Source organism: Dromaius novaehollandiae, chromosome 2, assembly GCF_036370855.1.
Source record: "Dromaius novaehollandiae isolate bDroNov1 chromosome 2, bDroNov1.hap1, whole genome shotgun sequence".
NCBI classification, from domain to species: domain Eukaryota; kingdom Metazoa; phylum Chordata; class Aves; order Casuariiformes; family Dromaiidae; genus Dromaius; species Dromaius novaehollandiae.
The window spans coordinates 141,622,041-141,634,608 of NC_088099.1; the positions used below are offsets into that span (position 1 = coordinate 141,622,041).

Below are 12,568 nucleotides of genomic sequence, written 5' to 3' on the forward strand. Positions count from 1 at the left end.
TTCTACACTTGCAGATAAAAAAGGATGGATTCAGTTCTAAAGCACACAGGGACAGGGTTGCCAAAAGCCAGTGGGATTGCATACTGTTGTGCTAGACTCCAACTGGCTGCTTAGCTGAAATATCATCCTTTCATGTATTTGATTTTGTGTTGGTGCTTTGACTGATACAGGAACTAAATTAACTACAACTGTTTATGTGACACATTCACATCATGGTCTTGCTTTCAAATTTGTAGGATGAAAAATGCATCAATAGTTCACTTTTATAGTCATAATTTTTTTATGAAAGCTGTGCACAGGAGAATAACTGCAAGTGTAAGGTGTTAACTGTGCATAAGTTCAGCCTTTAATGTAACATAAATTATTAAATAGTATTTATATATAGAATTAGTGGAGTAAACTGTTACTCATTTTAAACAAATGTTATTTGCTTTTCTTAAGACCACTGAGCAGCTAAAGAATCATGCCACAGGTATTACGGAGCAGACTGTCTAACTGATTTTGGCATACAGAAGTACTGCACCAGTTCTCTGGGGACGTATGTCTTCCTTAGCTCCAATAGAGGAAGCAGCCTTCTTGGTTTCAGACTTTCACATTTTACATTTTAGTTCACTAGGTTGCCTTAGACTTAGTTGTGTTAGTAACCTGCCAGCAAGGGCTCCCTCGAAGTGGAGGCATCCTTTGTGCTCATTTTCTCTTTAAACACTTTGCTTCCATTGAAGAGAGGGCAATGTTAACCCACTCCTAAGAGATTCTTTAGTTTGTGAGCTCTAAATCCTCACTGAAAAACAAAACAAAACAAATTTAAAGAAATTACTGCCAAACATCTCCAATGATCTGGAATTTTATTCCATCCATATACATGCATAGTAACAACATTTGTTGAGAAATCCTTTCTATCAGAAGTAGAACATTATCTTTGTGATCACCAGTTGCAGTATTGCTACTCTTATATTTAAATATATCATATATATGAATTAGATTCATAATTGCAGCATTGAGTTTAGGGTTTTGTTTTAGACTGTGCCTTTCAAAAGATAAAACTGATTGATATGACCTCATTACTTACAATACTGCTTCCAGTAATTTTGTTCATTCTTTATAAAGTATTGCATTTAACAGCAAAGGTTTAAAAATTGAGACAGAGATGCATCAGCGAAAGAAAATACAAGTACTATACAAGAAAAAAATTGCCATCTTCATTTAACGTACGTTTCAGATTAAGAAAGTGGACAGAAACATACTGCTACATACAAATGCAAAGCCTAATGACTAAGGTACTGTATCTGCTAAAATATAAAGTGCAAACTGAGCCCAATTGTTCAAAAAAATTGAAATTTTAAGGCGAACTTTACAGCATAGTTGAAACTTCTTTGCAAGTTATATTTTAGCATATACATATAACTGCAACAGCATATAAGAAAAAAAATCAGGATACACAAGTGCTTTTGAAGCTATTTCTAAAATGCTTTTCTGTATTGTTTGTGACTATTTTCTTTAAAATCTACTATACAGTGCAAACCATATGTGCTACACAATAACTATACAATAACATTACAAATGACTTTAATATAAAGTTTTTAAATAAAAAATAACATAACTACAGCTATGAATACTGCTGGTAAAATAAATTAATATTTTTGAAAATGGCACCAATAATACACTTTACTAATGGACTGTAATGAAATTACACCTTTAAGTCTTCAACTCAGCAATAGTGAATTATCTCCTGATTGTCCAGATGTAATTCAAACAGCTTTCTTTAGACTGTATGGAACAATAAGCTAAACACAGGTACCAAAGGTGACCGATTGTTTCATTTGACATGTTCTGCTGCATGTGACGAGCAATAAAACTTCTTATGAGTTATAAAGTTTGAAAGATTGTTGAACTGGATGTCACACAGTCGGCAGTATTTTCCACTGGTTGGGGCCTGGGTAGAACCATTCACTCCTTTTGCTATACTAGACAACTGTTCCTCTGCTGTAGGAATTGCTGGAGAGACATTTTCGTTTGCAGTTAAAGGATTCTCAGAGATCCAGGAAGGAGACTTGTGCCCATCTTCATGCGGAGGATTCTGGGAAATGTTCTCCTGTTGTGGGTTTGCTGCAGGTCTTTCCTCCTGTTTTAGTCCCCCATTAACTATTACCATGCCTCGGTTTTTTGGCAATAATGGAAGAGACTCTTTCTTCTGCACAGCACATCCATTTGAAGGAGTCTGGCCTTTAGGAGATTCATTTTCTGTATTTGTGCTTTGATCTAAATCAGTATTATGAATGACAAGAGAACCAGAAATGTAATCACTTGGCTTTATTCCATAATATGGAGAAAGCTGATCTGCTCCTTTAGCTTTCTTTATTGCTCCAGGGTAAAGGCATTGTGGAAGAAACAAATGTTTGTTTTCTTCTTTTGTAGCAATAAGCTGGGCCGCTTCACTAAAGACTTTTAGTCCTTGAAGTGTTGCTAAGTGTGTTGAAAATAAGTTTCCATTAGGAGAGGACTGTTTCGAGTTTCCATTTTTCTCACATTTGATTATGCTTCTTTCATAACTGACATCTGGGCTGTTTCTTTCACTTTCTGGGTTTTGAAACACCTTGCTTTCGAGCTGTCCCAGGTCATTACGCTGATGGGCAGTGACAGGGCAAAAATTCTGCTTATGAGCAAGGTAGTTCTCTACCTTGTTAAAACTGATCTTGCATACTGTGCACTCATGGTAGTCCAGCAGCCTTTTAGGAGAAGTGGATGTCCTCTCTGACTGGGATAAACACTTTTTACTGAGATCTATTGGCACATCCATCTCCAAGCAAGAAACTGTAGAGTGTGGAGTATCACACTTTGAAACTGGAACACACTTGTTAATAGACAGTGATGTTTCCAGATGCTTCGAGACTATTCCTGGAAATATATCACATCGTGGATGGTAACATTCTCCAAGGCCTTCTGTTGACTCTTGAGTAGAAGTACAAGGATTGCCAAGATTAGCAACTTCTAGAAATCGCTGTTGAACTAGTGGTGGCCTTTGCTCTTGCTCTGGCAGGCACATCTCATACATCTTCCTTCGCTTCCGGGTACGCATCGTTCTCTGCATGGCAGGCACTTTGTTGGAAGCAGACCTCTTCAGTGGGGGATCATGCCGAGTGGCACAATAATACTGCTTGTGGACCATGTAGGTTTCATGTCTGCTGAAAGTAATATTACAAGCTTCACATGTGGTCTTATTGGGATCACTCTCCCCTTCTACTAAAGGCGTGTTGGGATTCTTCACATCAGAAGGTTTTCCATTTATCTTCTCATCACCATTGCTTGCACTTGACAATTTCTTAGCTGGTGCTGTAAAGTCTTTATCATGACTTTTATTGTTTGGCCCAATCAAATCTAAAACACTGGAAGAGTTTATGCAAGATGTCTGCAGAAGCTGATTCTCAGGATCAGATGTGTGAGGAGTTGTATTCAGGATGTTTATAGAGCTTTGACCATTACTGGGACTTACGGCTTCTGGCATTTTTTCTGGAACACTGGAAAAATCTGGTGACTTCGCCATCTGCTGCCATCGGCTGCTGCAGTAATGCTTTTTGTGTACCAAGTAGTTGTCTAAATTATTGAATGTTATGTTACACTCAAAACATGTAGCCCCTTTTGGCATCAAAGGACTGTAAATTACAGGAGGATAATTGCTACTTCCATGCCTCAGTCTTCGATGGACCAGTTCAGACATTTTGGCTAGTATCTCTGAAGCCTGAGGAACCACAGTGATGTCCTGGGGAAAAGCAAACTGGGAAAGAAAAGGTCCCATTGGGAAAGAAGGGCCGATATTGGGCTGAACTGGCGATGAGGCAAGTCTCGGACTGGATGGTTCGGATTTTATTTTAGTGTATGAAAAACTTTGCTTATTTGTTGCAGGCTGTGTTTCTGGCCTCTGGTTTGGAAGGAAGAGCGGAGTCTTTTTTTCACATTTATCAAGCTCTGTATCAGAACTTGCATCTTTAGTCTGCATGGTCTTTTGGCTCTGGGGAACATCGTTTCTGCTCAGCATGTCGGCTGCTGGCTGTAAACCTTCTTCGTTTCCACTTGGAGAGTGTTCGATGTCACTTTCTCTCTGAATCTTGTTGCCAGAGACATGTAACTCTTGGTGCTGCAGTAGCTCCCTCTGAGTTTGGAAGCCAAAGTGGCAGTGATTGCATCTAAAGGCAGCTTGAGTAAGATGTGAGAACAGGTGCTGATGAAAGTTAATCACTGAGTCTGCAGTGTAAGTACAAACTGTGCATTTCAAACTAGCACCTGGCGGGAGAAATTCTTCCATTTTCACTCCTATAGAAAAGACAGATAAGTAAAAAAGTAAAATGCAAGTTAAAGTGACCATTTTTCTGTTCATGAAGTATACAGGAAAATCAGTTACACAGAAAGCACAAAACCAGTAAGAACTACTAACTTTCTTTTGATGAGAAAAGAAATCTTGCATACATACTAGTCACTCTAGAAATACTTGGACTGGTTCAGAATCTCATTTCCCTGAACTGAGGGAAGGAGGAGATTCCCAGACTTTCACTCTGCTTTGAAATACGTTAGTTTCTGTATATATTAAGCATAGATGAAGGGAAAGGAAGAACAAAAGAACAACAAAAATAGACTGGACTTATTCTAAATGGAGAAGTCCTAGAAATTGCAGTTTTAACTATGGGGGACATAAGGTTCCCCATACACGATCACTGGACATTTGGAATGCAGAGAGAGCACATCAAGGTCAAGGGGCTCAAGGTTGTTATGTGGCTTTTTGAGCTATAGCCCTAGAACTCTGAGGGTGCCTGCAAGCCACAGACTGAGAGAAGCAGTTTTCCAATGATTTTCATTATTCATGCTCAGCTCTTTGCTTGCACGAATTGACTGGGAGGGGAGAGACTGAAGACTGTAGTTTGGGAACAGGATACAGAACTGTCCTCATCAGAGATGACGGATGAGTTGAGTTCGTTGTGAAGGGAGCAGGAGGAATAAGATACAGCTTCACCAGCATTTTTTCTGCCACATATAATGGCTGTAGGCAGCTACTGCTGTAATACAACACCTTTTCCTTACGGAATCGTAACAGCTCTCCCTAACTAGAACAGCACATTCCAAAACGCCTTACAATCATTGCTCAAGCAAAAAACATGTTTTGCGATATTTTGAAGCTGAAAATGCTTAAAAAGAGGTAAGTTTTCTCTTGTGGCAACACTGATTCCGATTACTTGTTAGATGATAAAAACTGAGAAATAATCAGTAGGGATATTTTAAGTCTAAATCAAACGTAGGTATTTGTTTTGTCTACCCACACACATACCCCTTGGTCACTTAGATCAGGTTTGTGGTAGTGGAACAATATAAAGCTGTAAGAATACTGTGGCTCAATCTGTGGAAAGTCCTTCTATCATTCTGTCAGGCCTGGAGGTCCTCACTTCACTCCTAGTGTCCATCAATCTCCCATCTGTGAGATGCATTTAGAATTTGAACTACTCTGGGCCTCAGAAGCCAGAACTGAGAAGATATATATAGCACTTTAATAAGCACTTTTTGCCTGTCAGGCACTTTTTCACCAGGAGGGCAATTAGAGGCTTTAGCTCCTCCACTGCCACAAGATGGTTTTTCATATACTTCTTCATCATGTGATATAGTCATGGTGGAGTGTCTGTACAGACTCTCCATCTAAATGCATCTAGATTCCACACTCCCTGCTAATGTAGGTCTGATACAGCTGGAACTGTGACAGAGACTGAAGCAAACACAGCACTAGGTTACAAGGTATTTGGAGGAAGAAGTTTTCAATCCTATTGCAGAAGCTGTTCTACCTTTTTATAATCTGTCTAGAATTAAAGATCGATTGGATCTGAAAAAGTACAAGTATGACTCAATTGACTAGTTTATGATTAAAAAGGAGGGGGAGACCTGAGTTTTAGTCTTTGATTTAATAAATTCCTAAAAATTCTTACTTTAAATTCAGCGCAAGTCTGAGATCTATGACTCTCAAGGAACGTAGATGTTTAATTCTAGATTGCAAGATGATATGATCATTAACACACAGTTCATGGCTACAAACTTTCTCTGCACCAACTGTATCTTATTGACTGCAAAGAGCTGAAGCAACCCTTCTTTCACACAATGACTAGGATTTCACAATCTCCCTCTGCCTGGGGGGAAATGAAGCTCCTATCTTCCAGAAGCACCAGATTTTAATTACCAGGCTGTAAGACATTTTGGGCTGCATTCACTTGCTCTTGTTGAAGCTGTTCCACTGTTCACCAAACATCCAAATATTTGCAAGGCAAGAGAGACAGAAAATGGCTATAGTCTGATATTCAGAGTTAAGACCTGGAAGCATAAAAAGGTCTGACCTCTAAAGGAATGGCTACTTGTTGTCAATATCATTTATGCAAGGAAGTTCCTCACTCAGCACACTCCTTCTTCTAGTCTTATTCTGGGAGCTACTCAACTCCTCCCATGCATAAATAAAAAGCCAAAACACATTATCTGAGGCACTGATTTCTATGAGATAAATGCACTGATTAGCAATGCCTAAAGACCGGGGTGGGGAGGCAAGGGATCTCTTTAATTTTCAGGTTAGATACAAATGCTTCTACATTGTGCCAGAGCTGAGGTGTTATGGAAAGTTTACTAACTTTTGTGTACTCAAACATGTCTTTTGATGTCTTCTATAACACAGTCTCTGTACTTTCTTTTCTTTTCAAATAAAGAAATTATAATTAGAAAAGCACCAGAAGAAGAAACATTGTGACATCTCCACAATTTGGGAGAAAAAAAAAAGGGGCAGCATTATGCCGTTTAGATTTGTAATTGCTGCCTAAATATCAGAGGAACATTTTTTACTTCACCACGTCAACAGAACAGATCCCCTTTTCCCCAGGAGTGTTCCATTTTCACACTGCAGCTGAAACAGGCTTTCTGTGAATAAAGCACGCATTAGTGATCTTTAGACACCACCTATTTAGCAGGAGGAGCACGAACTCCTCCTGGAAGGCCCTTGTCTCTTTCCAAACACAGTTCTGTACACTAGACAGCCAACATACCCATACCTGATATGGCAGTCTTTCTTATTTGCAGATTTTGTGTGCTAACAGAAACTCCAATGCAGAATGTTCTAAAAACTCATTACCTGTGAGTTCTGACCTAATTCAAAACAAATTTAAATAGCACATTCACAGAATCTTCAGGGAGCAAGATAAAATCCCTGCTAAGTCCCAGATTTTTAATCATAGGAATTTTTTAATCCTTCTTTCCATAAGTCCGGTATTATTTTTTAAAACATGGACAAGGGAAATACTATCCCCGTTTTATAAAGAAGGAAAGGAACATTTAGAAGTTATGGAACAAGTAGCTTGGAAAAAGTACACAAGAGTTCTTAATTCTACTCCTGAAAGTCTCCTGCCTTAAGATTAGAAGCCTACTCTAGGACTCTGAGATCCTGTATTGGGAAGACTTGGTCTTTGACAGTGTGTCTCTCTCCACTGAGTGTCAAAGAGTGTAGGTAAAGACTGTGGTCTAGGAGACTAATGTTTGGTGGGTGAAAGCCTGACAATCGAGAGACCAAGCAGTGTTCTAATGTGTCCGGATTCCTCAACATACCTTTGCCAGTAAAGAAATGCTGACTGTATGTGTGAATGCACGCTTTAAGAGAAAGACAGAGAACATTCAAATAAAGACAAGTAGATTACAGAAATGACACTGCTTACATGAGAAAGGTGCATGGCATGGAATATACATCAGAAACTGTTGGCATCTTAGTAGTATATACACCCAATGCTTGCATATATTTGGAGAGACATTGATCCACTGAATGTTTACAGTGATTAATTCTTAGAATAGTTAAATCTAGAAGGTGATACAGGAAGATATATGGCACTTACCACTGTGAGAATTTAGGTGCATTTCCAGAGCTCTTGCATTAGAAAAACTTTTGGTGCACTGCGGAAAGGGGCAGACACTGGATATCTGCTGAACACTATCTTCATTCTCCTCTGACAGCTGAGGCCCCTCTCTTTGCCTCCCACTGCAGTAGTACATGAGATGGGCTTGCAAATTCCTCTCACTTCGATACCAAATGCCACAAGATTTGCAAGGGAATATGTCCTCTACAAGCAAATATAACCAGGCGCAGGTTAGCCATGGTGCATTCAGTGCCAACCAATTAAAACAGCGGGATTAATTCCCTTCATTTCCCCATTAAAGACATGCTTATTTAATAAAATATTGAAAACTGAGCCACAGGTTTATTAAAATGTCACTTGCAAGAGAGAGACCAAATGTGGGAGACAGTAGGTTCTTTTAAAAGGGAATTTAAAAAATAGTCAGTTGATATAAAAAAAAAAGGCTGGAAGTTTGTGGCACACGATTATTTAAAAATGAAATAAGATTTGTGGTCTGTGATGAATATGCAGCACTAAATTTAATTATTTATTCATATTTAATTATTTAAATAGCTGTATTTCCAATAAATCACTGTTCAATCATGCTTTTTTTTTAGTGGGTGCATACTTCTTTTTGGTATTGGGCCTTGGAATTTTTGAGTGCTAATTGCCCATCATTCCAAAAATATTCTTTCGAGTTTAAGCCCATGTTTATGCAGTCATCACCATAAAATCCTGTTGCACTGATATCCAGGAGGTCAGACTAGATTAACTTTATGTTTCCTTTAGATCTTATATTGTTGAAATTAATATTATACTAACAAAAATGTTTATTCCCTAGGTTCCTGTTGTTATTAATGCTAGCAGTTAAAATTTCTGATATACTTTGTCCTGTTATTGTTGATAAATTGTTATTGTTCCACTTTCCACTACACAGAAAGGATATTTGCTAAGAATAATGCAATTTTTCATTGTCTTTTATCCCAATATGTCAGAATCCTGAGGTGAAGACAATGGAGAGGTTGTACAGACTGCTTCCCAGAAGCAGAGGGAGTAGATATTTTGATCATGTACTAAAGGCTACATCCTTTAGTCATGTGAAGAGTAATATTGAATACTGTGTATTTTCACAAAGCAGATAGATATTTGGTTATTAATACCCTGTCAGGAGGATGACTACACGGTACATTTCGTATATCTGTCTCAGGAGGATAAAAAGCTATTTGATCCTTCTCAGGACTGAACTTGTTACCCTATCAGTAGGAATAGGGAAGAAATCCTGGTCCTTTTGGGTATGTCTATACCAGTAAATTAAACAGTGACAGGGTCCAGACTGGAGCACTGAAACTTGGCTGTTTGTACTGTTAAAGCACTAGGATGGTCCCTTGCACATTTGTGGCTTAAATCAATTAACACTTTCCACATTCCTGGATACAAGAGTTCAAGAGTTACCATAGGCCAGGGATCATTTACTACAACTGGTTTGGGTGTGTCTCTCCCCTTTTTAGACTAAGAGAGGATAAAAGTATGAATATGGCCAGACTGTGCCAGTTGGCCTCGGGGTCACAGAATAGGCCATTGCAGTCAACATTAAAATACAGCCATCTTGGTCAACATCAAATCTCCCATTGACTTAAGAAAGCCAAAAGCTGACTGTAGAAAATTTAAACATCGGATTCATACCAATATTTTCAAATACAACTAGCGATTTTGAATAAGTTAGTCTGGACAAAAGGCTGACTGCTCTGAAAATTCCTAGTTTCCTTTACACTTGAAAGTCTTGACATTTATCTATTAAGGCATGTGTAGCTGATGATGTAATTCATTATTATTCATAACTATTTATGCTCAATTTCAAATATTGATGTGTATAGCACAACTGTTCTGTTGCAGTTCCTATGGGTGAGCAAAACTGAAGAATCCAACCCACTGAAAGGGACAAGTCTTTTACTCATTAAATATCTGCAAATGCAGCCAAAATTTACATTGCTTAGTTTGCTGTTCTAATTGCATTGCTAATACTTGTCTATTTTTCTGTTCATTAATTTGCATAAGATTTTTTCACCACTACTAGTTCCTGTTTTTCTCTTTGCCACTGAATAATTGTGAGTGAACTTAAAAGACGCAAACTTTTAATGGAGCAGTTACTATTCCAGGATATGCCACTATTAAAAGCATCACTGATAAAGCTGGCAGTATTTGGAATGTCCATCTCATGCAAAAAGCTGACATTTCAGCATTTGTTCTTGGCTTCAAATGGTTTGAAAAAATTGAGGTTTCATTAGAAGAGAAAATCCAAAAGTCAGTAAGAGGAAATTCTGAAACATGGGCAAGCATCTCCCATTTGAATTCATTTAACTACATTCCATCACAGAATTGAACTTTCCTGTTATCTTAATGAACTTGACTTCCAGCCATCTCTACTTCCTATGGGCTATATTGCCTGGACAGACTGTAGCTCCAGTTATGCATAGTGAATACGGGACTCCCGTTACATGCCATGCAGAAGAAATGCATTTGAGTAGTTCTTCACTGTAGGAGGATGGAATTCCAGGGAGAATAACATAAAGGAACCAAGTCTGAAACTATCACTCGGCTAAGCCAATGAAACATAGATAAAAGCCACTTTAAGCTAATGTTTTAATTGTTTCAAAGCAAAATGTTTCAATTTGTTTCAATTGATGGTTTCAAAATGTTTCAATGGATCAATTCAGAAAATGAAACATTCAAGTTCAGGCTAAATGAAGCAAAGATGATATACTGAATTTTTATATTCCTAGCAGGAAAAGTAAGAAAGATTTAAAAAAACCCACAAAATTTAATTTGCCAGAAACTGAGTACTTTTTCAGAGATCTAGTAACAGAGTGGCTAAGATGTCTCACTACAAATCTAGAGGTGCATTCAGCATATTATTGAATTCATATCTGGCTTGAGACTTTACAGAAGAAACTGAATTTGGCCAACTCAAGAATGAAACCTGGAAATGGCTTAGTCTTGTCAGAGGCAGAGCCAGAACTGGGATGGAAAGTTCTGGGTGGTGAGACTTGCTGCTTTAGCAACCTCTGGGAGTTAAGGTACTGAGGCTACTACGAGCTGCTGCTAAACCTACGTAGGAGAGCCAATATATCATAATCTCCTTTTATTTGCAAAAGTAGCAATGATCAGTGTGGCTTTCCAGGGCTCTGCAAAAGGCAGGCCGGGCAGCAAAGGTGCTTCTGGAAATTTGATGCTGTAGAAATCTGCCTGCGCAGCCAAAACCCGGAGCTGGCCTTGTGTGAATTTGCACAAAAATGCAGCCTCAGTTGAAACAAGCTGCAAATAAGTTTTTGCCCATTTAGTCTAGAGAACTTCTTCCCTAGAGGCTCCCTTGTGGCTGTTGGCTATGAACACTGGTCTGCCTCAATGGTGGCAACTTGATGGTCCACTGTTCCTTAAAGCGCTTTTGGCATTTTCTTTTGAAAAAGTCCTGTACTGTTCTAATTTCTGGTTTTATTAACATGTATGTCAGCTCTTACAACAGCCCCATGGCTAGAATAAAAATGAATGTACTTAGCTAAAGTGCTTGAAATTGCTGACAACTAACTCTCTGAAAGTGAGGTATTTGGATGACTTGGACATTTTAAGGTGTATCTTTTAAAAAAGGTTAAAATAAATATATAGCTATCATAATTTTTTACACAGAATATTATCAATGACAAAAAAAGACTAAATTAAAGGTGTTACCACAGATATTTTAACTAGTCCTGTCTGAAGAGCTTGAAGATGATGTGACTGTTCAAGACAGTGCTATTTGACGGGAGCCGAGTGGCAGATTATGTGCCTGCATGACTCAGGTAAAATACTGTGTTTGGTAGTTCCTTATATCTAATTACAATACTCACAGACCACAGGAAGCATAGAGAACTGCTGCAATATGGGCTCTAAATGAACAGACTCACAAAGAAAATACTGAAAGAGCTCAATATGTGCAATAGGTCTAAGTGATGACTGAGGGCGCACATGGTAATACCTAACATATTTGAAAGGTACTGAGTGAGCAGGATGAGGAACTAGGGCTGTATAAAGGTTAAAAAAAAAGTAATTGGGAAAATTTAATAAAATGAAACTTAATAAACAGAACATTCAGGCTGAATGATCCCAGTTCAGGAACTCACTTATCATCTGCTAATGTCCCTCCTCTCACAGGACAGCACTTAATTACATGCTATATTTTGTCCATGATAGGGTCTACTGATGTCCAGAGGACTTAAACAGATTCTTGTGTAGCCACACTGAGCTGAGATACTATAATATATCAGGGCTGTTATAAGGAATGATCTCTACTGCCTTTTGAAACAGCCACTGATGAAATGTGTTCTTTATTTTCATTGACTATCGTGAATTATTATCAGAAGCTGCACTATAAGCAACAAGCTTATTTGAGAAGCACAGCCTGGACTTTGTGAGCTAACAGGTCTGTCTTATCTACTTTTTCAGCAGTCTCTGATTATATCACCTCTGATCACAGAAATTCTCCATGATGGCAGGTTGGACATTCTGGGAGAGGTTCTTACAGCTCACAGCTGTCAGACCTCTCTTCTTCCTCCTTTTATGTCTGCCAGTTCATCTGTGATGATGGGAGAAGACATGGAAGCTTTAAGCTGTGTGGTTTAAGTTGTATGATTTCTGTTGTCTTG

At 38.4% G+C, this 12,568-nt stretch overlaps 1 protein-coding gene across 3 annotated transcripts in view; it reads right to left on the minus strand.

The window, feature by feature from the left end:
- Positions 1-838: 838 nt before the first annotated feature.
- Positions 839-12,568, minus strand: part of ZFPM2 (zinc finger protein, FOG family member 2) — a 314,096-nt gene continuing 302,366 nt past the window's right edge. For all 3 annotated transcript variants that reach the window (XM_064507621.1, XM_026119623.2, XM_026119624.2), the window contains 2 exons: positions 7,893-8,117; positions 839-4,308 (listed from right to left, as the gene is read on the minus strand). In XM_064507621.1, coding sequence (XP_064363691.1) covers positions 1,817-4,308; positions 7,893-8,117 — 2,717 coding nt within the window. In that variant the 3' untranslated portion in view covers positions 839-1,816. The remainder of the gene's footprint in view (positions 4,309-7,892; positions 8,118-12,568) is intronic.